This window comes from Mus pahari, chromosome 19 (genome assembly GCF_900095145.1).
Source record: "Mus pahari chromosome 19, PAHARI_EIJ_v1.1, whole genome shotgun sequence".
In the NCBI taxonomy this organism is placed as follows: domain Eukaryota; kingdom Metazoa; phylum Chordata; class Mammalia; order Rodentia; family Muridae; genus Mus; species Mus pahari.
In genome coordinates this window covers 52,580,314-52,607,092 of record NC_034608.1, presented here as the reverse complement: position 1 = coordinate 52,607,092, position 26,779 = coordinate 52,580,314, and the positions used below count along the sequence as shown (strand labels likewise).

At 41.7% G+C, this 26,779-nt stretch overlaps 1 protein-coding gene across 2 annotated transcripts; it reads left to right on the top strand.

The window, feature by feature from the left end:
• The first annotated feature begins 3,850 nt into the window (after positions 1–3,850).
• On the top strand, positions 3,851–25,551 carry Eri1 (exoribonuclease 1). Of its 2 annotated transcripts, none has more exons than XM_029532277.1 (7): positions 3,851–4,105; positions 8,046–8,224; positions 10,395–10,605; positions 14,456–14,539; positions 16,678–16,787; positions 18,868–18,982; positions 23,989–25,551. In XM_029532277.1, the coding sequence occupies exons 1-7, from the start codon at positions 4,010–4,012 to the stop codon at positions 24,229–24,231; spliced, it is 1,038 nt and encodes a 345-aa protein (XP_029388137.1). In that variant the 5' UTR covers positions 3,851–4,009; the 3' UTR covers positions 24,232–25,551. The 2 variants fall into 2 exon arrangements, with proteins under 2 accessions (XP_029388137.1, XP_029388138.1); XM_029532278.1 differs by lacking the exon at positions 3,851–4,105 and adding an exon at positions 4,364–4,747.
• Positions 25,552–26,779: the final 1,228 nt, after the last annotated feature.

The window sequence follows — 26,779 nt, the reverse complement described above, 5'->3', positions numbered from 1 at the left end:
TTCTCCTGTCCTTTGGTCTAGTCTTTGTGGAATTGGGTTTTAAAGTATAACGTCTATTTTTTTTTTTTTTTTTTAGAGGGAGGAAAGGAAAATGCACAGATGCAATTCACCATTTTAATGTGAAAATTCAGACACTCAGCTTCTTTTGTAAGGTCTTGCTCTGCCAGGGACACTCTTTTGACCAATCTGTCTTCAGCAAAATTAATCCTGTCCTTCTAAGATATTTAATGTAATTTAAAACACATTTGATCCCACTATTATGTGTGCCTCTTGCCCCGCAAAATAAGAGTGCCAAAATATATGGAAAAGATTTTATTCCAACCATAAACAACATCCATCATAACACACAGTAAAATAAATAAATTTGCTATCTAATGTAAGAATATAAAATAAATAATAAACCTTTGAAAACATTTGAACACTTTCATTTACATTTTCTACTGGCCAAACCTACTAATAATTCTTTTGGAAGGGGTTATGGAAGATTGAACCTAGAGCTCCCTGCATGCTAAGTAAATCTTCTCTGACTGTGTGCTTATCAATTTGCAATAGCTATCTCCTCAGACTGAAAGCCTGATAATACTTTCAATTAGGAAAACTGATTACTAAACTTCAAAAGCAGAAGTTTGGGGAGGACTGCCCTCTGCTGGCACTTCAAAAAAAAAAAAAAGAAAGAAAAGAAAAGAAAAGAAAAGAAGAAAAGAAAAAAGAAAAAAGAAGAAGAAAAGAAAAAAGAAAAAAGAAAAAGAACTTTCAGAATGAACGGTTTTACCTGAGATCTGGTATTGTCCAACTTTGATACAGGTTTTTCTTGCTTTCTTTCTTTTCCTTTTAAAAAATTTTTATTCATTCTCTGTGAATTTCTCATTATGCACCCCAATCTCCCCATCTATTCATATCTACCCTTTGCCCTTACAACCTCCCCCACAAAAGATAGAATAAAAATTTAATTAATTTAAAAAAAAATCTTGTCGTGGAAGCTGTAATGTGTCAGTGTGTCCCCAAATGTGTATCCACAGGCTTTTACTTGCAAATGTTCATTGCAATGCATCATTGGCCTGGTGTGAGGCCTCTGGCTTCTGCTACACTATCAATACTGGATCTTCACTGCGACTCCTCTCAGATATCCTGTTGTTGCCCTGTGTCATGGAGACCCCTCAGCTTTGGTTCTGTAGGACTGGCCCTTTCATGCATTCCAGCAGATCACACAGATGGGGTAGATGTTAGGGGTGGGCCGAAAGCCCTGGATCTGGGCCTGGGAGGTGGCCGAGTTGGTCAGTCTAGCAGATATTCCACATTCCACCACCAGGGTGAGCTCTCCAGCATTGCCCCAGCTAACTCACCCAGGACTGCAGCCAGCAAGGGGCAGGGCCATCTCCCCAGACTGCCTGTCCTTGGGGTCAGATCACCTGGGCCTTCACCAGTAGGGCTAGCTCTACTGTGCTGCTCAGGGGCATGGGTTCTGCTCTCCAGGTGCTGCAGCCAGTAGGAGGCAGGGATGGCTCTCTTGTTTCATGATCTCAGGGTCAGCACTCCCCCTCCTGCCACAGATGGGTAAGGAGCAAGGCAGGGATGCGGGTGGGGAGACACACAGACACAGACACAGACACACACACACCACTAATGGATGACACAAACAGCTCCCTCTCCCTCTCTCTCCCCCTCCCCCTCCCCCTCTCCCTCTGAGGAAAGGTATCACTATGGAACCCTGGCTGGCTTGGAACTCACTACGTTGAGCAGACTGGGCCCTGACCTCACGGGGATCTGCCTGTCTCTGCCTTCTCTGAGCTGATATTTAAAGATGTGAGTCCCTTTGCTCACTTTAATTTTCTAAGTGCACATGTGTATAATTTGCAATAGGAGAAAAACCTATAATTTTCCAAATAACTTGGTGTTTGTTTTGGAAGACTTTTGAGGTACAACATATTGTAGTCAGATGTGGTAGTAGATGGTTCTCGCTATGGCAGTGGGAGAACCAGGCAGTAAGGAAGCAACGAGATGAATTCTGGTGTGTTCCACTTGCTTTCTCCACTTTACGAAGTCCAGGACTGCAACTCATGGGATGCTGCCTGCTTACAATCTTTAAACTGACTATGTTCAGTTACACACACACACACACACACACACACACACACACACACACATTGATTAGAATGGTTTACAGATATGGTCTGAATAGTCCAACAATGGCTGTCTCTTGATGGAAGGTCAAGATTCCTGTAGCAGTTCAGTCTACGAGGATGTCAGCTGGTCTTCAGTCTTGTTGGAGTCCCATCTAGGAAAGCAGTGCCTCAGTAGCAGGACAGACAGACAGGACAGATAGACAGGACAGATAGACAGGCAAGCAGGCAAAGGGCACAATCTTCCATTTTCCAGGTCCTTTCATGGTGGCTGCCACTAGAGGGCATGACCCAGATTTTGAGTGGGTCTTCTCACCTCAGTGACTCTCATGTGTTTGTTTCTTAAACATGTCTGTTCACTTCACTCAAGGTCTGCTAGGGGAACCTCAAACCCAATGTATCCTGACAAAACTGACTTTAAAAGGGAACGGTTTATTTTTCTTATATGATATATTGGATATCTAATACTCATTCCATATTTGATATGTTAGAAAGTTTAATAAAAGCCCAAATATCAATTATTTGGTAAATATAATCTATTTCTAATGTTTATCTTCTCAAAACGCAGATAGGAAAGAAGAAAGACTTACTGTCGTTGAGGTTTTTCACAGAACTCTTACAGAGGGCTAGGGTTCAGTTCCCTGCACCCACATGGCAGCTGACATCTGTATCCAATCCCAGGGAGTCTCACACCTTTTGGCTTCTGTTGGCGCTTCACATACATGAAGTGTGCATAGATGCACATGTAGGCAAAATACTCATATACCTGGAATAACTTGAAATATTTTTTAAAAATAAGCAAGCAGGATTTGAGACTGGAAAAGTGACTTTTTTTCTTTTTATGGTTAGATGCACTGGCTGCTTTTTCAGAGACCTCGGTTCAATCCCCAGTGTGTACGAAATACCAAGTAAGAGTCTTATGACAAGTGATTAAACACCATGACCAAGGCAACTCTTAGAAGGCAACATTTACACACTTCCTGTCTTTTATATATTCACTCTTCCAAGCATACCCACTTGATAAAGAGTCCAGTCTGTCTTGCTCAGACACTTCACTTGGAATGGTGGTTTCTTCCTTTGCCTCTCAAAAGAACCCACACGGCAACTCCCATGCTGGGTTCTAACTCCAATCCCGGGGACAACGCTCTCTCCAGCCTCCCTGGGGTACTGCACACACGCGGTGCTGACATGCTCGCAGGTAAGACACCCATAAACACAAGGTGGGGTGGAGACGAATACAAATTTCCCCTAATGAAATGATTTTTAAAAAACGTTCCCAAATGCCAAACAGCAGCGGCAAGGGATGCAATCCTGTAGATTTCAGCGTGCAACTGGCTGAGAGAAAACCATATTCAAGTATGGTGGTATCTAGACCCTAGGAACGGCTCTGCAGAAGGACATACGTAGACTACACTGGCCGTTCTCAAAGCAGCTTCTGCTGCAGGGGGGAAAAAAGTAAATAGATTTCTGGATTACTGGGGGAAGGCCCTTAGAACCTGCAGCCAACACTAATTAGGGCAGCTTCACACGCGTATCCCAGGCAACAGGCGCAGCACCATCTTCGAACCCGCGGGCTACCCACGCCCACTTCCCCCAAAGCGCTCGCCTCCCGGGCTCTCTCCCGCCGCGGTCCGTCCTACTGCGCACGCGCGCTCGGGGAAAAAAAAAAAGCGGGACCCACCCACTGCGCCTGCGCGGCGTGACGACGCCACACGCTCCCGGAAGTAGGAGGCGTCCGGCGGAGTTTGTGTGGCGGCCGCCGCGGGAACGGGAAGCGCGGTAGTTTTTCAAGGGAGAGAGAGAGAGAGAGAGAGAGAGCGAGAGCGAGACGGCTTCTCTCCGGGGCTCGGTGGAGCGACAGCGAGCGTCCGCGGCCCGCGAGAGGCGGCATGGAGGACGAGCGGGGCCGGGAGCGTGGCAGCGACGCGGCGCAGCAGAAGACGCCGCGGCCGGAGTGTGAGGAGTCCCGGTCGCTGAGCGTGGAGGTGAGGTCGGGGGCTCGCGCGCGGTGGGGCGGCCTCGCTCGCTCGCTCGCTCGCCTGCTCCGTCCCAGTCGGGGCGAGCATCGTCGGCCTCGGGAGGGAGGAGGAGGTCGGGCGGGAAGTTCCGAGTGAGAATTCCGCGTAAACGTTCGGCGCGCGCGCGCGCGGGCGGGCGCAGGGCCGCGCCATCAGCCCCGTGGCGCTGATTGGCTGGGTTCCCTCCAGCGCCCACCCTCACCGCCAGATGCGGTTGCAAGCCTTTCGGGGTGCTCCGACAGACAGCCTGTGTCTTCCCAGCTCCAGACGGCCCACTGCACCCCGAGGTGCATCTGTTCCCGAGCAGACCCTTCCCCCGTCCCCTACTGACTCGCTCAGAACCCTGCCACGACCCGCTTTCTAAGTGATTTGCTACCCGGACGGGGACATCATCCTCACGACATGGGCAAGAACAGGAGACGATCCCCGGACTTCTGTTTTTCATCTTGATGAATTAGTGTTGGCTAGCGCCGCGGGTTGCGAACGAGATGCTAAAATCCGTCGCTTTTTCGTAAGAGGAGTTAAGCACTAACAGGGTATTCATTCGCAGGGTAGAGAGATAGATGGCTTGGGCGTGAAAGGCTAGGCTCAAAACCAAAATGTCAAAAGGTGGGTATTCCATAGAGGCGTGCAATAGCCAGAATAGCCTTTTAAATGTTATTTTTAAAAATGTCTGTAAGTGGATGCCATGTGTGTGCTTAGATGCCTCTGAAGACCGGAAAAGGAGGTTACATATGGATCTTGGGAGAAGAGCAGAGTTTGTTCTTCCTGGTTAAGCTGTCAGGCCTCTCGAGTATCCTTTTTTTCCGGTCTGTGTCTAGTTTGAGCTGCTCACTCCGTTCCTTCTCCGGTTTGCCCCTCTGCTCATTTCATACACACATCTTCACTGTCCACTCTGGCTTCCTTGTGTTCTTTTATTGTGGAGTGTTTTCTAACATAAGGATCTTGTGCTCCACTTGTCTCGAGCATGCTTCTCTGGGTCTTTCCAGATTTTCCCCTTTGTTGGTTCGTACTTTGGAAGGCTAAAAGACGCTTCCATCTGCCCTCTCTGGAAAGATGCCCCTTCCATTCTAACATACGTTGTCGACAACGTCATCTTAAGTTGGTTCGAAAGCTAATTTTAATTTGAAGAGCTTTTTCTAAGAGAAGTTAAATATACTTCATTGTCTTTCAGAGTCCTGAAACTTTGAGATAGAATGCTTTGAAGTTCTGGATCTGTACAGATTGATTTTTTTTTTTTCCGAAACTACTTTGTTAAAGTTTTTTGTTGTTTTTGAGATTTAGCTAGTAAATTTCCACCAACTCCAGTTTTGGTGGTTGATGTAAACCAGCAGAAGGAAAGAAGTGGCATTTTAATGTTTGGACATTTTTGTTTCAGTGTGCAAAAGCGTGTTTTTTTGTTTTGGTTTGGTTTTTTGTAAATAGTGTATCTTTTTTTTACTACAAGATTGTGGGAACAGGTTTTGGTGAGAAGTGGTTACTTCCTAGTTACATTATAAAACTTTGACACTTTGAAACAAACAGTAGATTGTGTTCATTTTAAAAGGGGTTTCAAAGATGAAGATAAAGCCACTTTCGCAATAGAAAAAGAGCAGCAATATTTTGAGATACTCATATTTGGTTCGGGAAAGTGTGCTAACCCATCCTTCAAGTTCCACACCCTAAAGCCCTTTTCCTAACACACTTTTTTTAAACGTCTGTATGAGTGCTATCTGCATGTACACCTGCATGCCAGAAGAGGGTATCAGATAGATGTTTATGAGACATCATGTGATTGCTGGGAATTGAACTCAGAACCATAGTATTGCACATTAGTGAAGTTCGTGATCCTTTCCCATAATGTAAAGGAATGTCTTCTTTGTAATAATAGAAACCATATGTATATTCAGTTGGGTACATGTAGATTACAGAATGTCAAGGCTCTATGAAAATAAGTATTTCTTTCCATGTTGTGGCCAGTCCTATATGTGAGGCATGAGTGTGAATCTAGAGATAGTGGGTGCTAGTGTTAATCTTGGGCATTGATTTAGTAAATAAGTGTGTGTTTGCAGATAGTTGTGCATGTGGGGTTGTGGAGTTCCTTCTGTTCCTTTGTTGGGTTATTTAAACTTTTTTTTTAAACTTGTCATGTACTTCACATTTGGGAGGTAACAGTTTTCACTAAATCAAGGCTGGAGTTGAACCTTGGCATCAGAAGTAAATATTTATAGAAATGGCCATTTATCTAGAATAGGCATGTTTATGTGGATTTTCAAAGCTATAGATTTTAAATAAGAGTTCAAGTGTATCTTTGAATAAATTCCTTAGGATTTATTCAAAGAGAATTTGTATAAGTTAACTGAGACATTGATTTTGGTTAAACTGTTAATGTTGACAGTTTTGTACCCTGAATAACAACGGAGCTTAAAATTCATTGTAACTTTAAATATAAATTATCCTGGTAATGTCCGAGGAGAAATTTAAATATGCCTGTAAACTAGTTACTTGGCCAGAGTGCAGTGTAATCTTACAGACACTTATCTAAGCATGTACTGATTTACACAGTAAGGACTTCGTTTTTGTATCGTGTATTTTTGACAAGCTTATTCCCGCTCACTCATAAACGACTCATGCAGTGAAATTATTGGCCCCGTTCCCAAAGGGGATAGCAGTGAGAATTGAGTCCTTTGGCACAGCTTCTAGCAGTTCACTGCTGGCAAATTTGCTGCAGTCGAAAGCTAAGAGCGGGAGGTAATCCTTGGTCCTTTGACATCAGTCGTAAACTAGGAACTGCTTGGGGACGATGTAGTAAATTATGACCCAGTAAATACACATTATATATTAATAGTAAATAAACTTTTTCAAGTTATGTATAGTGGTACACACCTTTTAAAATATGTATATGAGTACTCTATCTGCATGTACACCTGCATGTCAGAAGAGGGCATCAGATGGATGCTTGGGAGACATCATGTGTTTGCTAGGAATTGAACTCAGGACCTCTGGAAAAAGGATAGACAGTGTTCTTAGCCACTGAGCCATCTCTCCGGCTCGTAAATAAACTTTTTGACAGTTCTGAAGACATCACTTGTATTTGTAACATTGCATATAGACATTTAGTTAACTTTAAAAATTCCTTAGAAATTACTATATTTGTGGTTTAGGTCTGCCTATGAGGAATATAGAATGGAATCACATGACGGAAAAGGAACACTATAAATTTGAATAAATGATACAATGAGTGACTTAAATTGCAAACTTTAAAACAGAATGCATTTGTTTGTTTTAAGTGCTAGGAAGTTTTAGTTCCAGAGTGACATCTACTTTCTTTTTATTTGGAGCAGGTTCTGTTAACTTTGTGAAGTAAAACTAGGTTAAGACGTTCTCAGGAAGTTACTGATTCCTGTATGCACAATGATGTAAAGGTCACTTAAACACCCTATTTCTGAGTTTAGGATATTGTTTGTGAAAGGGCTTGTTTGTAGTCTGTTGATCATGAGTAAAATCACTGTTTATTAGTAGTTAGCCTGCTGTATACACAGTCTCATGCTTAGGATAAATGCTAACTAAATACTGTTCACCATTACCAAACACATATGGGACAATTACATGTGTGTAGTGAGGAAACTGCAGAGCAGTGGCTAGTCATTGCCCAAGGCTGTGCTGCTAGTAAATGGCCAGCTGAGGACCCGGACCGACATGGCTCTGACGCTAATATCTGTCCTCTTTTTACTCGGCTTTATTGCCTCTGAGGAATCTCATGACTCAGAATAGAGGGAGGCCAATTATATTGGAAACCTCTTTTCATCTTCCCTTCCTCCTCCACTGGCGCCAAGGGGAGCCTTTCACTGCATGTTGCATGAGGAGTTGGCATCTTTAAAACTGTATTTGCACTGATTATAACTCACCTCTCTCCCTTACTTTATAGAAAAAGCAGCGATGCAGACTTGATGGCAAAGAGACAGATGGATCGAAGTTCATTTCCTCCAATGGCAATGACTTCAGTGACCCGGTTTACAAAGAGATCGCAATGACAAATGGTTGTATCAACCGGATGAGTAAGGAGGAACTCAGAGCTAAACTTTCAGAATTTAAGCTTGAAACAAGGTAATTAAAACTAACACCTAACTTGTTACGTGAAGCAGTTAATATACTCTAGTTCTTAAAACCAGAATCACTTTCCAGCTACAGAAGTAGCTCGTTTTAGAAACCACTAAAAAATAATAAAAGTAAACATTTCCTCCCATGAGATAATTCAAATTACAGCTATAATTTATATTCTTTAGTGTGAGTCTTGACATGCAACTCTGTTACTCTTATTTAGATAGCAAAACACCTTTTTGAGCCAGAGTTTATGAATATTTTAGAGATGTGCTATCAGTGTATAACTGTAGTCATTTCTGTGTTAAGGCAAGTATGGTTCCTTAATGTTTACCTTTGACACACGTGTAGTCTGAGCTACACAGCCCTCCTCTGCCTCCTGGATGTTGTAGTATTTGAGTGTTGGAGTTCTGGCCAAGTTCAGCTGAGGGTGCAAAACACTGTGGCCCAGGACTTCAGCAATGAGACTCTTAAATTATGCCAAATAGGAAAAGGAAGGAGCATGTTTCTGACAAAAAAAGAAATTAAAAACCAAACAAGAAGACCTTGTAATTTCTATTTGATTTGTGTTTTCTGTCACATGTTCTTGTCTTTATTGTATAATCAAACTTAAAAGAATTTGAAAGCATGTTGCAAATTCAGACTGCGGCACATAGTGCCATATAATCATAGCTTCCAGTGTAGCAGCATGCTGTGGGGAGGAGAGGTGTTTCACAGTGAGCCTGAAATGGTAAGGTGAGGCACAGTGAGGGGACTCTATGCTGAAGTCCACATTACCTTGTGACTGAGGGGGCCACTGAAGTCGCCTTTCACGGGAAATTGAATTAGTGCTCAGTTCTTTTTGTTTTGGTTTGGTGTTTTGGTTTGGCTGGTTGGTTGGTTTGGCTGGTTTTTGAGACAGGGTTTCTCTGTCTAGCCCTGGCTGTACTGGAACACACTCTTGTTGACCAGGCTGGTCTTGAACTCACAGAAATCAGGTCCTCCTGCCTCTGCCTCCCAAGTGCTGGGATCAAAGGAGTGCACCACCACTGCCAGGTTTGGTGCTCAGTTCTTCCGTGAGGTGAAGCAGTGTGCTGTGATAAGCGTGGCCTCTGCTGTAGTCCACAACACTAAGAGAAGCTATACTCGAGAGATTGGGACACCCTGGTTCACAGTAGTGTTCCGGTAGAGCAGGTAAACACTGTTAGGATACAGAGGAGCAGGGCAGATATGACCCTAGGGAGCTAGGTCAGTGTTTGTGCCACCATCAGGTTTACACTGCCATTTCCTCAGAGAAACAATAGATAAATAAGATGAGAGAAAAGAAATGAACAGAAAGTAACTTAAAGTAGTCACAGCTCACAGGTGACTCAGCGTCTTAAAGTGAAAAGGGTTGAGGGACTTTCCTAGGTTGATATTGTGGGAAGAGAACATTAAAGCACTGGGCGTGATGACTTGCACCTTTAACCCCAGCACTCAGGAGGCTGCAGAAGCAGATGATCTCCAACTTCAAAGCCAGCCTGGTCTACATCGTTCCAGGACAGCCGGAGCTACATAGTAAGACCCTGTCTCAAAAAAAGAAAAATCACAAAAATGTTTAAAACAGGCATTGGCTGATTATCGTTTTCATAGGTAGTATTCTTGTGCTTGCTTCAGTGGTTGTACTCATACTCTGACTGCGTATCTTAGTGTTCTCTCAAAGAATGCTCTAGGGTGGTATATCCTCAGTTACTTTTGAAGTAGCTTAAGATAATTCAACTTGAGGGCATAATGCTTTCATACCCTCAAGAGTTTTTGTTTAGTCGTCTAACCCATGCGTGCCAAAAGAAAGAGTACAGTGTGTTCAATTTACCTGACTTCCCTTACTCAACATTCCAGCTTGTCCTGTCTGTTAGCTTCAGTTTTTATATCATGTATGTCTTAACATACAGGGCAGTGTTATGTGCAGGTTCAAGGTATGACTTGAATTACTAGATACAATGAAGAAAACACCTTTCTTTTGTGAAGGAAATTTTTGTTATATTAATCATTGTGTTTTCATTAGTTCTTTGCTAACTTAGTATTGAGGTTTTTGTTCTTTTCTTGTATTTTTTAGATAGCATTTGTTAGTTTTGCTGTGGCTGCAAGTGCAAGCTAGAGCCAGCAAGTAGGAGTTGTGATTCTTGACTGTAACATTTACTTAATCTTATGTTTCTAGAGGAGTCAAGGATGTTCTAAAGAAGAGACTGAAAAACTATTACAAGAAGCAGAAGTTGATGCTGAAAGAGAGCTCCACTGTGGACAGTTACTATGACTACATTTGTATTATTGACTTTGAGGCTACTTGTGAAGAGGGGAACCCAGCTGATTTTCTACATGAAATCATTGAGTTTCCTGTTGTTCTGTTGAATACACACACCTTAGAAATCGTGAGTGACTTGTTGCGTCTTCATCTCAGTTACAGTGGCAACTATTCTAGTGTTCATTAGTAAGCCAGGAGCTCTTGTTTGCCATCTTAGCTGGAAATAGAATTACAAAAGGACACTTTTGCATATTGCTGTGAGCTCCATATCGGCATGATTAATAGAAAAAGCACAGTGAAGCAGCAGTTCTAGAAACTGTTTTTCTTCTTGTCCATGAGCTAAAATTGTGCTGCTTTTTCTGTTACTTATAATGCCTGAGTAGACACCAGTCTACTCAGGGAAGTGACAAGGAAACTGGAAAACTACCCTGGTGCATGATGCTAAGAATCTAGTTCTGTGAAGGCCCTTGGCATCAACATACTTCCTTAAAGCTCCTTAGATGGTTTTGATGTACAGTGAGGGCGGAGGACCATTTGTAGAGGTAACTGCTGGTGGCATAGGGAAAACATCTAGGCCTGCATTCTGAAGCCACACGTATGCACCCCAGGTAATTATCAGCACCGCGTTTTTAATTCAGGACTTCCTAGAATGAATCCCTCAAAATAATGCCTCCTGTCTTGTAAACTCTGAGTGAGGAGATGTCCCAGTGTCTCATCAGTCTATTCACCAAGGATAGAAAGGGCTGCTCAAAACCTCTCAGCTATGCTCTCCTGTGTAATCCAGCCTTTCCCAAAACGGATTAGTGGTCAAAGGGGAAATGGCAGCTGTGAAGGCAGATGCCTTGGGTTGTCTTAGGGTTTCCATTGCTGAGAAGAGACACCATGACCGAGGCAACTCTTAGTAAGGATAATTGGGGCTGGCTTAACAGGTTCAGAGGTTCAGTCCGTTACTATCAAGGCAGGAAGCATGTTGCTGGAGGAGCTGAGAGTTCTACATCTTTTTCTGAAGGCAAACAGAGGACTGTCTCCCACATGGCTAGGAGGGGGGTGGCAAAGCCCACCCCCACAGTGACACACTTTCTTCAACATGGCTGCACGTCCTAATAGTGGTACTCCCTGTGCCCAGCATTCAAACCACCACAAGTCCTTAGATTTTATTTCTTCTCTCAGATCAGGACACTGATTTAGCAGTTTTCTTCCTTCATTGAGGCATTAGGATACATTGCTTCCAGATGTATTCTCATTACATGCTGTCGCACCACAAGAAATCCTCATTCCTTGATATTGCCAGCTACCTTCTTTTTTGGAGAAACTCTTTAAGTTACATATGCTTCTGTCTTTGTTTTCTTCTTGTATTCTCTTATACTTATTTCAATTAAGTTTAAATTCTGTGCTCTCCTTTTTAAAGTATATAAAGGGTGTGTGTGTGCGCGTGCGTGCATGCATGCTCCCTTGTGTGAAGGTCGGAGGACAGCTTTGGTGAGTTAATTTTCTCCTACTTCATTGAGGTAGGATCTCTCATTGTTTCTGTTGCCTGCCTATTCCAGGCTAGGTCGGCTGTATGGTTCTGTGTAATTCTTTATCTAGTTATTCTGTTTTTCTGTCCTGTTACTAGCCAGCTTCAGCATGTTGGCCCAAGGAACCCCTTCAAAATTTTGCCATGACTTCTGATTTAACTTTAAATTAACTAAACAAAATGTATTTCATGTATTAATCTAGCCTCCTTTTACCTCAGGTTGCTTCCTATTTTTATGTATTTGTTTATTTTTTATTCAATTCAATCTATTCCAGCCATACCAACTTGATTCTGTTTTCTCAAAAATGCCCACCATTTTCCAGCTGTTTATCCACATACCACATCCCCCCAGAAATCCTCCAGTGTGTTAGAGCTCACCTTCAAGTAAAGCCCAGCTGACTATCTCGTGTAATAGGGTAGTGTATGGATGCCCCTGCAGAGCCGCTGTATGTGATCTGTATTCCTTGGTCCACTCTTTTTTATTTTTATTTATTTTTTAATGATTAGTATTTGATCCATTAGTAAATAGGTCTCTGTAATATGCTTATTGAAAGTGATCTGCCACCCCTGGCCCTTGCCTCTGTCTCCAACATGCTGGGACTAAAGGTGGGCACCACCACGCAGGCTTGGGAAACTTGACGTCTTTGTGACAGTGTATTTCCTAGTGCTTGGTTGTAATGCCAAAGGGAATTCCATCTTTGGAAAGTTTTTACTTAAAAGTTATAAACCATGGGACTGGCAAGATTGCTCAAGGGGTTCTTGTGCCTAGCCCGAGGACCGGAATGAGCATGGTAGAAGAGAAATGACAATGCCCCACTTGTCCTCTGACCTTTACATTTGTGCCTTGGTAATCATACATGAGTATGTGTACAAATAAATTTAAGATGTTTGAAAATTTCATAAATTATAAGTGGTGTGTGAGAGCATGCTCCCTTAACCCCAGCACTGGGGCCAGAGTCAAATAAAGCTAACCTGGTCTACATAGTGAGCTGTAGGCCAGCCAAGGCTACGTAGTGAGACCTTTGCCTCAAACAAAATATACTCCCCAAATAATAATTATAAACAATATATTGATACCTCACAAGGACTTTTATAGACTCTGTATATTTATAACATCCAACTAAGTAAAATTCTTGCTGGGAAAAAAAAAACTAGTAAATGAAAAGCATTTATTTAACTTTCGAAATTAAAATGTTCTTTAAAGTTTTTTACTTTTACGGTTCTCATTAAACATCTGCTTAACAGATTGTTGTGTGGTAAGATCGGTGTGTAATAAGAATTTGTTCTTATTCCTGGTGAGATGACTCAGTGGTTAAGAACACTGGCTATTCTTCAAAAAAAAAAAAAAAAATCCAGATTCTCTTCCTAGTATCCACATGGTAGCTGTCAACTGTTTGAAACCAGTTTCAGAGAATACAACACTCTCTTCTGGGTGACATGCATGCAGACAAAGTACACATAGAAATTAAAAATACACGCACACACGCACACAAACACACACACAATTTAAAAAACAATTTGTTCTGAGAAAGTATGTACCTTTGCCATTCTTAATGTTTAAACCTTTGGGGACTGGAGAGGTGGCTCAGCAGTTAGAGTGCATACTGCTGTTTGGTTTCCAGGACGCTTATCGGTAGCCTCACAACTTACTGTAGTTCCAGCTCTAAGAGATCCAGGAGATTCAATGCCCTCTTCTGGCTTCCATAGGCACTTGTGCGTAGGTGTATTTATATACACATACATACACACAGGAAGAAGAGAATAAATTTTTTAAAACTTTTTTCTATAAAAAATTATTCTTTTTATTTGTATATAGTTGAGATTAACAGTTGCCATCTTTAAATCTTCAGGCTTTGAAATTGGTCTTAATTTTCAAAAACGAACCCAGTAGTTTGAGGTAGTGTCCAGCAGGAGGAAAAAGAAGCTCTCTCAAAGCCTGCTACAGTCTTAGAGTTGGGAGCATATAACTTGGAAACCAACAAAAAAACTTGAGGAATGCTACACAATTGGTGTCTTATAAGTTTCAGAGTTTAGTTTTATTGAATGCTTTTATGGAATGAACAAGAGCTGATTTCCTACCATTGAAACCTTATTTTTTCTGAAGGATGTATTGTTTTTACAACCCATTATTGTAAAGTACCAGCTGTGTCAACAGGCTTAATTGTCTTAAAATAGACAAGGTGACCAGTATTTTATAGGCAAAGAAAATATTTACCTGAGCTGTAGTTTGAAGGTGTGCTTTCAGACACCTGCTAACTTGATGTCTTTAAAACCCAAAATAAGCTGTGTCTTTACATTTAAATATCAGAAGGATTTTTCTTGGGGGATCGAGGAGAGTCTCCTTAGGATCTCTGAAATGATCCGTCTGGAATAGGTGCAATTCATCTGTGGCTGGATTTGTTGAGTGTGCATGTCATGTACTGTAGTGAGGTGAATCACATTCCCTATGTCGTCCCTGCAGGAGGATACGTTTCAGCAGTATGTGAGGCCAGAGGTCAACACTCGGCTCTCAGAGTTCTGCGTTGGTCTCACTGGCATCTCTCAGGTGATTATTCTCTCTTCATCTCTGTTGATTGTGCTTATTTTGAACTTGAAATTTTTAAATCAGTGGTTTCCTTCATAGATAGTATAAACAATTTAATGTGCTATTTTCCTGATTTTGTAAAAGTCTTTCATACTGTAATTAAAATAACAACAGCAAAAAGAGATGGTTCAGTGACTAAGAGCACTGGCTCTTCTTCCAGAGAATGTCTGGGTTTGATTCCCAGCACCCATACAGTGGCTCACAATCCAGACCCAGGATCCAGTGCCCTGTTCTGCCCTCCATAGGCACGAAATATGCACATAGTACACATGAAAGCAGATTATTCATACATACAAATTTTAAAAAGAATTTAAAAAGCAGTAAATTATGTTATAGTAATATAATAATGATAAAAGAAAATTTTTTAACAAAAAGCCTTAGAGCTGGTAAATGCCATAGTCTTACATGCTAAGGGAGTAGGGGCCGCAGTTCTAGGCTAGAGGTTAAATATTTGAGACCAAGCCTGGGCAGTACTGGCAGACTCACCTCAGAAACAAAAGTTAATGCCAACGAGTCAGCTCTACAGTCACCCACCCCTCAGAGTTGTGATGATGCAGACAAGGTTTCTGTTGTAAATGGAGCATTAGTAAGGTTAGTGTCACTGTGCTGCACCGAGATAGGCTTTAGAACAGGTCTGTTACAGTCTTGACTCCACACCTTTGTTAGTCGATCTCTGGATTTAAAGTTTCAGTGTGGGCTTTGTTAATTTATTTGGTTCTTTTATTAGTTTGTTCCCTGCCTCCCACTTTATGTATATGTCAGGTATGGTCAGTTTCTGCTTCAGTTGCCTATCAGTCAGGATCAGACAGAGTAAACCAGTGGTCACGGTTTGCATAGGAAGAATGACAAGTTAGTATTTTATTAGAGAACTTACATTGTGTTGGAAGGGAGGACTGCCCTGAGAAGCGTCTTTATGTTGATGAACTTGGACTGATCATGATAGGCAAGTGGGCAGAAAGGAAGGCTTGAGCATTTTAAGTGTGTTGTGGCAGAGCTCAGTGTAGTTCAGGATGGCTCAGGTCTATGGGCTCTTGAGACAGTGTTTGAGCTGAGCAGAGGCAAGCAAATCATAAAAGGTTCTATGATCCTAGAAGCAAGTATAAGAGACCTGTAATACGTCAAACTGATGTTTTACAAAGTCCAACCCTGTGGCAGTGTGGTACAGTGTGCCACACATGCTGTAGTATAATGTAGTGTGGAGAAGGTGAGCTTTGACATGGAGGGGTCATAGGTTAGATGGAATATTTGACCATTGTCTAAAGGATCAGTTAATCATAAAGAACCACTAGGGTTGGTTTTTGTTTTTTGTTCTAGTTTGCTTTCTTTTTGTTTTTTTGTTTTTTGTTGTTGTTGTTTTTTTTTTTTTTTTTTTTTTTTTTTTTTTTTTCGAGACAGGGTTTGTTTCTCTGTGTAGTCCTGGCTGTCCTGGAACTCACTTTGTAGACCAGGCTGGCCTCGAACTCAGAAATGCGCCTGCCTCTGCCTCTCGAGTGCTGGGATTAAAGGCATGTGCCACCACGCCCAGCTCTAGTTTGCTTTCTATAGCTGTGATATAAAAGCACAACCAAAAGCAGTTTGGGAGGAAAGGACTTTGAGTCCATCATTGATGGAAATCAGGGACAAGATGGAAGTAGAGACTGAAGGGATTGCTGACTGCCTCACCAGCAGGCTTGCTCTCTGGCTCCAGCTCCACAGGCTTTTTTACTCAGCAGATCTCTAGCTACCTGCCCTCTGCTTCAGCAGTCCAGACTTCCCACTGGGGCTGCCCACAGGCCGGTCTCATCCATGCAGTTCTTCTCTTGAGATTCACTCCTCCCAGGTGACTCTAGGTCACCTGTGTGAAGTTCAAGACCAGGACAATCTTGAATCTTAATTTTGGGAGAATTGTACACTCAGTTGAAAGCAGTCCCTACTTCTTGGGTATAAATGATTTCTTCCTGTCTTGGGTGAGCATTTGGGTGCTAAGTAGGTCTTAGTCGTGAAAATCACAGGAAGTATAACCATTCATATGCTGTTGGCTTCCCTCCTGTTGATGTGTGCCTGTGCTGCAGGCTACAAGCAGTAACTACACCAACCTCTTTCTCCTTTTGTGTCCTCAGGATCAGGTAGACAGAGCTGATGCTTTCCCTCAGGTCCTGAAAAAAGTGATTGAGTGGATGAAATCAAAGGAGTTGGGAACTAAGTACAAGTACTGCATATTAACAGACGGGTAAGTAGGAAAATACTTCAAATCCCTTTTAACTAAAAGAGGCTCTTAGTTCATCTAACTATTAGAATGTCCATGGACTGTTACTTATTAAAGTCTCCAGGAGTCACTCTACAGAAAGAGTGTTTTCATCTCACATTCTTTCCCTAGTTAAAGTTGAATTCTCAGAATGGAGGAAAGGAAGAAAAGCCACCAACACATCAGGTCTATAGCTAGACCCCCCAGGATGGTACTGCTCAAACAAGTACTGCTGAAACAGCTTGTCCGTGTCCCTCTGTCCATCCTGACGTTTGCTTGCTCACAGGCCTACAGCTTGGTGTCCTCTCACACCACACAGTCCACACACATCTGCCTCACCCACCATTTTTCAGGCTGCCCACTCACTGAGGGTTTGCCCGTTCTCTGCCTGGTTCATGTTTTCTTCCTTCTAGGAGATTGTCTGCCTTACCACCTATTCCTTCGGGTCTACCCTTGCCACAGCTCCTTCTACACCTCACAGCTGTCGGGATGTCTGCCATGCTGACCGTCTGATGTGTGCTCTTTTTATAGGATGTTGTCCTTTTAGAGCATTTCCTTTGTCACCCCGTTATCTTCCAAGTCCAGAGTTACCTGTTAAATGAAAAGAGAAATGAGAGCTGGGGGTTGGGGTGCTCACCTGTAGTCACCCACTTGGGAGTTAGAGGCAGGAGGATCAGGGATTCAAGGTCAGCCCACATCATGAATTCAAGGCAAGCCTGGACTATAGTTTGAGACCCTGTCTCAAAACTCGACTTGTGGCTCCTCCCTGAAGAGAGAGAGAGAAATGAAAGTCTAGGAAAATCGGAAGGGTTGAAAGAAGGGTTATAGACATTGTAGACACTGTAGCAGGTCACTGTAGCTCAGCACCACTACAGGTAAAGGAAAGAGGCTCGAGCAGCTTCTGTTGTGGTCTCTGTCGTGCCGCGGAGTGTGCTCCCTGTTAGGATGCTGCTCACGCAGCCTTGGAGGTCTTCACCGACAGGAGGTGCGCATGGAACTTACCACATTACCATTGCTTTTAGAAATCTGGATGTCAGCAGGGCTCTGTAGAAATCTTACTGATTTTAAACATGAGCAGTGTTCCTGTTAACATTGACTGTCATTTCTATCATATTACAAAGCAGGGCGATTTTTTTAAAATAACAAATTCTGGCATGGATCATTCAAAATTAGTATGGTGTTTTGTTTTGGTTTGATTTTGTTTTTATTAGAACAGTAGCAAAAAAGGTGGTTGGTGCCACCAGAAATAATTAAGGTAGCTCAAGTTTTCTGCTCAGAGTTAGTGATGATGGGTTTCAGTAGAGGCTGTTAAAAGTACACAGAAGCGGTAGGATCCTAGGGCATTTGTGGTATTTTATTTATAATAAATACTATATATAAATATATATATATATGCATATAAATAAATATACACACATATATATGTGTGTGTATGTATATATATATATTTTTTATTATTATTATTTTTATAGTAACCGAGTTGAGGGCTTGTAAAATTTCCCACTGAAGGTTCTAATTGCTGCTGGTTTAACTTTGCCCAAAAAAGGCCACATTCAAATGAACTCAGCTTCTACGTGGTCCACTCAGCCTGGTTGGCCTTTGTTTGGAGACAAGATCTCACTATGTGACATAGCTCTGACTGGTCTGCGCCACAGCCTTCGAAGTGCCAGGATTAAGGAGTGTGTACTGTGCCTTGTAGCCCTGACACTAACCAGTAAGCAAGCAGCGGAGAAATAAACAGCAGGCCAGGTTATATTTAACCCTTAAAATTTGTCTTTGAAATTTGTTATAACATGTGAGCCTATCAGTTACATAGAAAAACTCAGAAAGGTGGAAGTTTGTCCAAGAATCAGAACCACAAAAGCTATCAAGATGAGCTTAGTAAGAAAAGTTTGTGAAGAAAATACTGCTTTATTTCCTAGGAATCAAGGTTACTTTTCTAAGCTTGGTATTTTCTGTGAGTATGAGAAAGTTGATGTAAGTAAAACACAGGTAGAACAGTTTAAAGTATTGTTTGTAGTAATAGTATAGCGTTTACTTTATACACTTTTTTCTTTTTTATAAGTTCCTGGGATATGAGTAAGTTCTTAAACATCCAGTGCCAGCTCAGCAGACTCAAATACCCTTCCTTTGCTAAAAAGTGGATCAATATTCGGAAGTCATACGGAAACTTTTATAAGGTAAAAATTCCTTTTTTATTAGTTATGTTTGCTCTATTTTACATATCAGCTGTGATTTTATATGGGTATTAAATTTTTTTAGGTCTTTAAATTTATGTGTCCAAGTGTTTTGCCTGTGTATATGTATATGGACGATAGCATACCTGATGTCCAGGGAGGAGAAGATGGTGTCAGATCCTCTGCAGCTTGAGTTAAAGATGGTTGAGAACCACCATATGGGTCCCAGGAACCCAGCCAGGGTGCTCTCTGCAAGAGCAACAAGAACAGCTCTTAACAGCCGAGCCATCCCTCCATCCTATGTAATCATTTTAGAAGTTTTTCCCCCACAGGAAAAACAAAGCTATCTAATTGTTATCTTTTAGAATCTCGGCTGTGTTCAGATTAGCACCCCGTAGCTCCTCTACCCACCTTTTTTATTCTCATGTAATGCATTACCCTTTAACAGACAGACTCATAAGTGGATTGCTTCTGGGACAAGTGCTATTGGATTTTAATTTGTTTTTGCTTTTTTGTGGTACTAGATCTTGAACCTAGTGTGTTATGTTTGCTGGGTAAGCACTATATGCCTAAGCTGTCTTTTTAATTTTACTTTATTTTGATCAAAGTTAACATGTATAAGTAGTATAAATTTTAAACTAATATTTAAAGACGTAGAGAAATGTGTGTTTCCAGTCATGGTCCTCATCAGAACTGGTTCTTGTTCTCACACAAATTCTCTCACCTTTAAGAAGGGGTCTCTTCACATGTTTTACCCTTGCGTGCTTACGCTTGTGCTGTACTTGAGGTTTCCTTGTGGCATCCCTGTTGGATCCCTACAGTGAAGGCTGGCTAAGCTCTGTTAAGTCTCCTACCTCTAAATGCCCTTCCCACCCTGCACGTTTATAATTGAGTCATTGCTCAGTGTGTGCAGCCGTGACTATGGAGACTACTCAGGAAACCTCCTCCTCCTGCTCTAGTGTGTAGTGGAAGCAGGGGCTCAGCGGGTAGCTCCTGCAGAGTGCTGAGGTTGTAGGCCTGTGCCACCGCCCCTGGCTGGTTGGAAATCTCTGTTACTTAGCAGTCAAACTGTTAGCTTCTCAGTGCTCAGAACAGTCTGTGGCTGGCTTTCAGGATTACTGTCTTGGAGCCGTTAATCCTGTCATTTTAACTTGTTTATTCTTCAGTTTTCTCAAAATCCCCTGGTTGCTTTGCTTTCTGTCATGCCTCTGATTCTTTGTCATTATCTTTCTCCTTTTGTAAAATCTTTTGATAAAGCATGTACTAATGTAATATGATTTTTTTTTTTTTAAGGATACTTTTTAAAAAAATTTTATTGAAAATTACATTTAGCAGGTCAGGGGAAATGGTTTCTTTTTGTTGTTTTATTTTGTTTTTTAGTTTAGTATTATTCTGAACAGTGCTACTGTAAACATTCTTAATACATCTTCTGGTGCCTTGATATACTCACTTGGGGGTGTAAACCTGGGCGTGGAGCTGATGGCCCCGGGTATGTGCCCACTCACTGTCTTGCTGGTTTCCAGAGGCTTTGTCCACGCTGCCTCCTTCACAGCAGACGCACCCAGGTCCTTGCTGCCATTGTCATTGCCAGACACTTGGTTGTTTATCCATCCTTTTTTCTTTTAAATTAGGTCCCAGCTTTTTGCTATCAGTTTGGTTATGCCATGCTAGTCTTTTGATTATATTTTATAATGTTTCAGTTTTTGTAGATTTTTCTTGTCACATGTTTTGGGAATTAAAAAAAAAAACAACTTTTTAAAAGTGTTACACAAAATTCCAAACCTATCTGAAAGGAAAACTCTGAGCACTGACTCAGCTCCAGCCTTAGAGCCACGCACTGAGTCTTGTTTCTGCACCGTCTTCACTTGCTCTTCTTCACTGTTCTGAATCAGAAAACTGGCAGCAGCTCATCACCTGTAGCTGTTTCACCTCCTGCCTCGTTACTTCTAACCCAGCTTTTCTCAAGTGCTTATGTTAGAAATGGCCAGTTAAAATGTGTTAATCTCTTTGTTTCTTCGTCATAAAGTTAAAAACTACAAGGTAGACATTATAAATTATTAATCAACTGGCTTAAAAGTAATAAGCTGAAATAATAAGAATAGAAACACAGGCACAATCCTGTATATGATTAGGGGAAACCTTCCCAGTTTCTTCTCTTGCATGTGCTCAAATGTAGGCTGACTTCTATAAAATTCTATAAATGTGTCTTTTATGGGCCTCTATCTCCATTAAAATGCTGGGGGTTTGCATTAAAGGATGAGATAGCTCTCCTGATTATGTACTGTGTTTTATTTCTTCTGTACAATTAGTTGGTTTGGAAAAATTGTATAAATTGGTCTTTTCTAGAAAGAAATAGAACAGACAACTAGAATTTCCTCATACACATATACCCAGATATATAAATTTAAGTATGAATCAGTTCACTAGGTTTTGAAGGAGCATATCCTATAGGCATAAATTTTTCACAGCCAACTTTAATTAGAGTTCTCTCCTCTAGCCCACCATCCACTAGAGGTAGTGGAAAAGAAAGGTTATTAGGATGGGGGCGGGGGAAGTGGACCTTTAGAAATAGCTCTTTGGGCGATTTTCAGTCTTTGTTGTTTTCAGTCCAGTCCGCCAGCAAACACCAAACACGAATCAGCAGCTGCAGTCTAGTTCACTTGGCAGACACCACACAGGAGCCAGCAAGGACAGTTCCATCCAGAAGAAACCACAAGGCTCACCAACTGGCCTGAGTGCTCAGAAGTGGCAAGAAGCCACAGGAGCCTCACAAAATGTTCTTCAGTGAGTTTCTCTCTATAAAGTCACCACAGGTGAAGCTCAGCGATGCAGTGTAAGACAAACCAATACCTACATGTGTCAGTGAAGCTAGCAAGGCAGCGCCAGACAAACTAGATTTCTGACTCCCACTCTCTGGGGCATGTTTGCTATAGCAAAACATCCTATGTGCCCAGCAAAGCATCATTTGACATTACTGACTTTCCAAAGAAACCTCAAGTTTCCCCTTCAGTCCCCCAAGTCTGTGGAAAGTTGAGCTCTACTAATAAAGCCTAATTTAATCATTTTTAAATCAATTTCTATTTTTTAATTAAAAAAATTTCATAAATATATTCTGGTCACAATTTTTCTTTCTCAACTCCTCCCTGATCTTCCCCATCCACCCAACTCTATGTCTTTACTTTTTAAAATACATGCGCATATGCACACACACCTCCACACACAAACTCACAAAAATGGAAACCAAAGTATACATACAAGCAAATGACCGATAAGACCATAAATATACCCCAAAGCAAAATGAGACAAAATGTACAAAAATACTATGGAACTTTCTTGTGTTGGCCAATTACTCCTGGGGTGTGGTTAATATACCCAGTGAGATGCCATTGGAGAAAATTTAATTTTTTTGTTGCCAGTGGGTATCAGTTACAGATAGTGTTTTGGTTAGGGGTGGAAACATGTGTCCACTTTATGCTCAACACTGGGACCCCGTCTCACTTGAACCTTTCACAGGCCCTGTGCATGCCACTACAGCCTTTGAGTTCACAGTCCTTAGAATCATCTCTCTCTTCTGACTCTTCCTCTCCTCTGCATAGACCCCTGAAACCCATGGGCGGGGGGTGAAAACGTGCCATTTAGGACTGAATGCTCCAAGGTCTCACTCTGCAGATGTGACTAGACATGTGTCTCTCTCTGTTAGTCCCATCTGCTGTAAGAGGCTTCTCTGATGACAGCCGAGCAAGCAGAAAAGCAGTGAAGTATTCCTCTTCCCTGGGTGATGCCTTTGTTCTTGTAAGAGAAGCCAGCAGCCTGACTTGTCTGCCCAGACCACTGAGAATTGATTCAGTCTTAGCTTGCCTCCCTGTTCCATGGCATGGAAATGCCTCCCTTTTCCACATTGTGGGCACACCTTCTCAGTACCACCCATTTTTAACTCATTCCCCATTTTTAACTCATTCCCATCAATACCTCAGTCGGGACTGGAAGCTCAACATCCTGCTCTCTAGCCCAAGGGCACTCCACCCACACCTATGTGCTAGTGTCTGTAAAATGTGTTCCTTTCTCCTCTGGTTACAATCACAATTAGCTGGGTGTGGTAGTCTTCGCTGGTGCCTGTGGTCTCTCTACAATGCTTGTACCTCAGGCCAAGCCCTCTGGCTTTCAGAGTCTCCATTAAGAAGTCAGATGCTCTGCTAGTGGTCAGCCTTTATATGTGAGTTGGTCTCATTCCCCTGCAGCTTTTAATATCCTTTGTTTTATTTAAGTGTTGTGATTATTGAAGTGCCATGGGGAGTTTCTTTTCTGGGCCTGTGTATTTGGTGTTCTGAATGAACTTTGCTGGCATCTCTTTAGAATTAGGAAATTTTCTTTTATGATTTTGTTAATAATATTTTCTGTGCCTATGACCTAGGTTTCTTCTCCTTTCTTTGTACCTATTATTTGTAGGTTTGGTCTTTTCATAGTCTCCCATCCCAGATTTCCTGGATTTTATTTTATTTTTATTTATTTTTTTTTTGAGTCTTGAGTTTTTGTTTGTTTTCTAAAATGTTTTCTTTCATTTTTTTTCTACTGTGACTTTGTGATCTGAAAGCTTCTCTGCCATTTCGTTTTAATTTTGACTTACTGAACTTTTCTTTTTAAAAAATGTACCCCCTTTGATCTTTTAGAGTCAGGATCACAGGAACTGGCTATATAGACCAGGCCGACCTCAAACTCAAAGAGACAGATCTGCCTGCCTCTGCCTCTCTGCCTCTCTGCCTCTCTGCCTCTCTGCCTCTGCGCCTCTGCCTCTAGAATGCTAGGATTACAGGCATGTTCCACCACACCTGGCAGTTTAATTTAATAGTGGTTTAAATTAAATACACTCAAATGTTGGTGGTTTCCTCATCTTCATTCAGGCATTTATTCATATCCTTGTTAAGGTCCTTGAACATATTCATAATTGCTGTCTTTTAAGTTTTTGTGTTGTGCAGAGTTCTTAATTACTTACTTGGTTCTTTATTTTCCAGGTTCCCAGAAGCCAGACCAAACTAACAATAATGCTTGAAAAATTAGGAATGGATTATGATGGGCGGCCTCACAGCGGTCTCGATGACTCTAAGAACATTGCTAGAATAGCAGTTCGGATGCTTCAGGATGGATGTGAACTTCGAATCAATGAAAAAATACTTGGAGGACAACTGATGAGTGTGTCCTCGTCCTTACCAGTAGAGGGCGCTCCAGCTCCACAGATGCCACATAGTAGAAAGTAACTGCAGTTTTGTCTGATCAGTTGCTACAAAAGTAGCAGGCGAATGAATCTGAACTAATGCAACCTTCAAGCACCTTAAACCTTCAAGATCTTACCACAGTTACAGATAGATGGGTATGTGTGCAGTCATTTTGTGGGAGGACACACCAATTTCTTTGTCACCAGCACTTTTGATATGAGCAGTATTTGTTACACACAGTAACCACTCCCTGCTTAGAACTGAATTTTATAATATAAGGTGTCCAAGATGTGTTCCACTGCTTTTAAGATGGAAGTTTTATCAGTACATTCTTTAAATGTCATGTCTTATTGATATTGAAATTTAAAATGAATTTCTACATTACCACCATTAAATTAAATACATTTTTTGAAAATGTGGAAAGGATTGAAAGGTAGTGTTTGCCCATTGAATTTTAAGTAAAATGTGGTCCTTTTAATTTTGTACGTTTGTAAGAGAAGTGAGGGGTTTGTTCCAAGAATGCTGTGTGTGGGTACCAGATTCTGCAAGTGTTCAAGTTCTGTAGTTCAAATGGCATAATGTTTCTATAAACCTATACATTCTCCCATATATTTTAACCATCTCTGGGTAGCTTATACTTAATAAACTATAAAGAAATGGTTGTATCATTTAGGGAATAAAGACAAGGAAAAAAAAGCCTGCAAGTTGATATAGACACAGCCATAGTGGGCCTTGCTACATAGCGCATGAGTAAGTTGCTCAGCCAGCATGAGCTGCAAAGAAACCAAGATCTGAGATGGTGGAGGTGACAGTAGCTGTCCCCTGCATCACCCCTCTGGACAGCAGCTGTCCCCCCTGCATCACTTACTGTTGTCTGCTCACCAAAGTGCTTGCTGAGCAGCAAATTCAGGTGTTTCTTCTTGGAACGTTTTTGGCATATCTGCGTATATCCTATATTCAAGCCTGGTAGTTGTTTCTAAAGGTGCCTACTTTGACAGCCCTGAACACACATGACCCCCAGTTTGATCCCCAGAACACATATGATAGACTAAGAGAATCAACTCAAAGATGTCCCCCTGATCCTCAGCATGCACACCGCTGGAATTGCACCCACATCTTCACACACGCATATGTGTCTAAAACAAGCAAAATTAATAAAGAACTGGGACCAGTTTCATACTATAACTGGAAACCTTGTAATAGGTCATAGAATTTAGTTAAAAATCTAGTTACTGGAGGCTGGCAGGATGGCCCAGTGGTTAAAAAAGTTCTTGCTTCTCTTATAGAAGATCCAAGTTCAATTCCCAGAACCCACATGGTGGCTCACAACCATCTGTAAGTTTCAAAGAATCCAACAGGCAAACATTCATAAACATAAAATAACTAAATTTAAATTACTGGGCTGGAGAGATGGCTCCGAAGTTAAGAATGCTGGGTGTTCTTTGAGAGGCCCTGAGTTCACTTTCCAGCAACCACATAGTGGCTCCCAACCCCCTACAATGAGACTGCTGGCCTCTTCTGGCATGCAAGCAGAATATTGTATATATAATTTTTTTTTTTAAGCCTAATTATTGATGAAACTAATGAAAAGTTAGAAAAGCTAGCCTGTTAGCACAGATGTGTAATTTCAATCCTTAAGAGTTAAGGCATAGGCGAATCTGAAGCCACCCTGAGCCATATAATGAGATCCTGACTCCAAAATGTGTCAGTAGAAAATACAAGTGAACTTTTGAGAGCTATAGCTTACAAATCAATGGGAGTTTCTGGAGATTTGTTCCTTGGCTTCCCTCACCATTGTTGAAATTGATGTACAGCTCATGGTAAACATTTGTTTTGTATTCAGTATTGTGAGGTGAAATGTTTTGTGCCATAGTTAGTAAAGTACCTGGCTTGTCTTAGTGAGTGAGCAGTATAGGAAAATAATTCCTATTTCTAAAGTCAAGCTGTGCTCTAGAGATGATGATGTCACACTGTCTAGAGGCTGACAGTGGGGGCTTTTGGAATTAAACCCCTCTCACACTTTCTGTGGACCCATCTCATTGGCATTGCCTGTTCTGTTGTTTTGTTTTTCAACTTTCCTTAACGATTATGATCATATTACTTCTGTGACACTATAATCAAGTAGATGATCAGGTTTCCTAACTCGGGGAGTAGGAGGAAGGACAGCAATGTGCTTTTGGGACCATGAGAATTTGTTACCCAGGCTTGTAGCTTTCCTTCCCCAGTGAGCTCCGTCTTGAAGCAAAGGGACAGGAAATAGCGCATCATTGTGAGGGACAGATGCCAGCAGGCCCTCTGGGCTTACTTACTCTTCATCTTCCCACATAAGCCATGGTGACACAGGGGCAGGTTCATGCCAAAAAAAAATAACTGCTTGTCACCTGATTGCATAGTTGCTACTGAAGGGGGAACCACCATCGGGAAGTTAGAGAATAGCAGGGCACACTGATGCCTTCCTCGTTTCTTTGTTTTGCTCTTAAATCAGGCTGTGTAAAATTTTTCCTAAAGAACTTCAGCCCTGCGAGCCTTTAGAACGCTTTTGGCTCTGCTAAGTATTTTGACATCTTTACTCTTTGATCTCTGTCAAAGC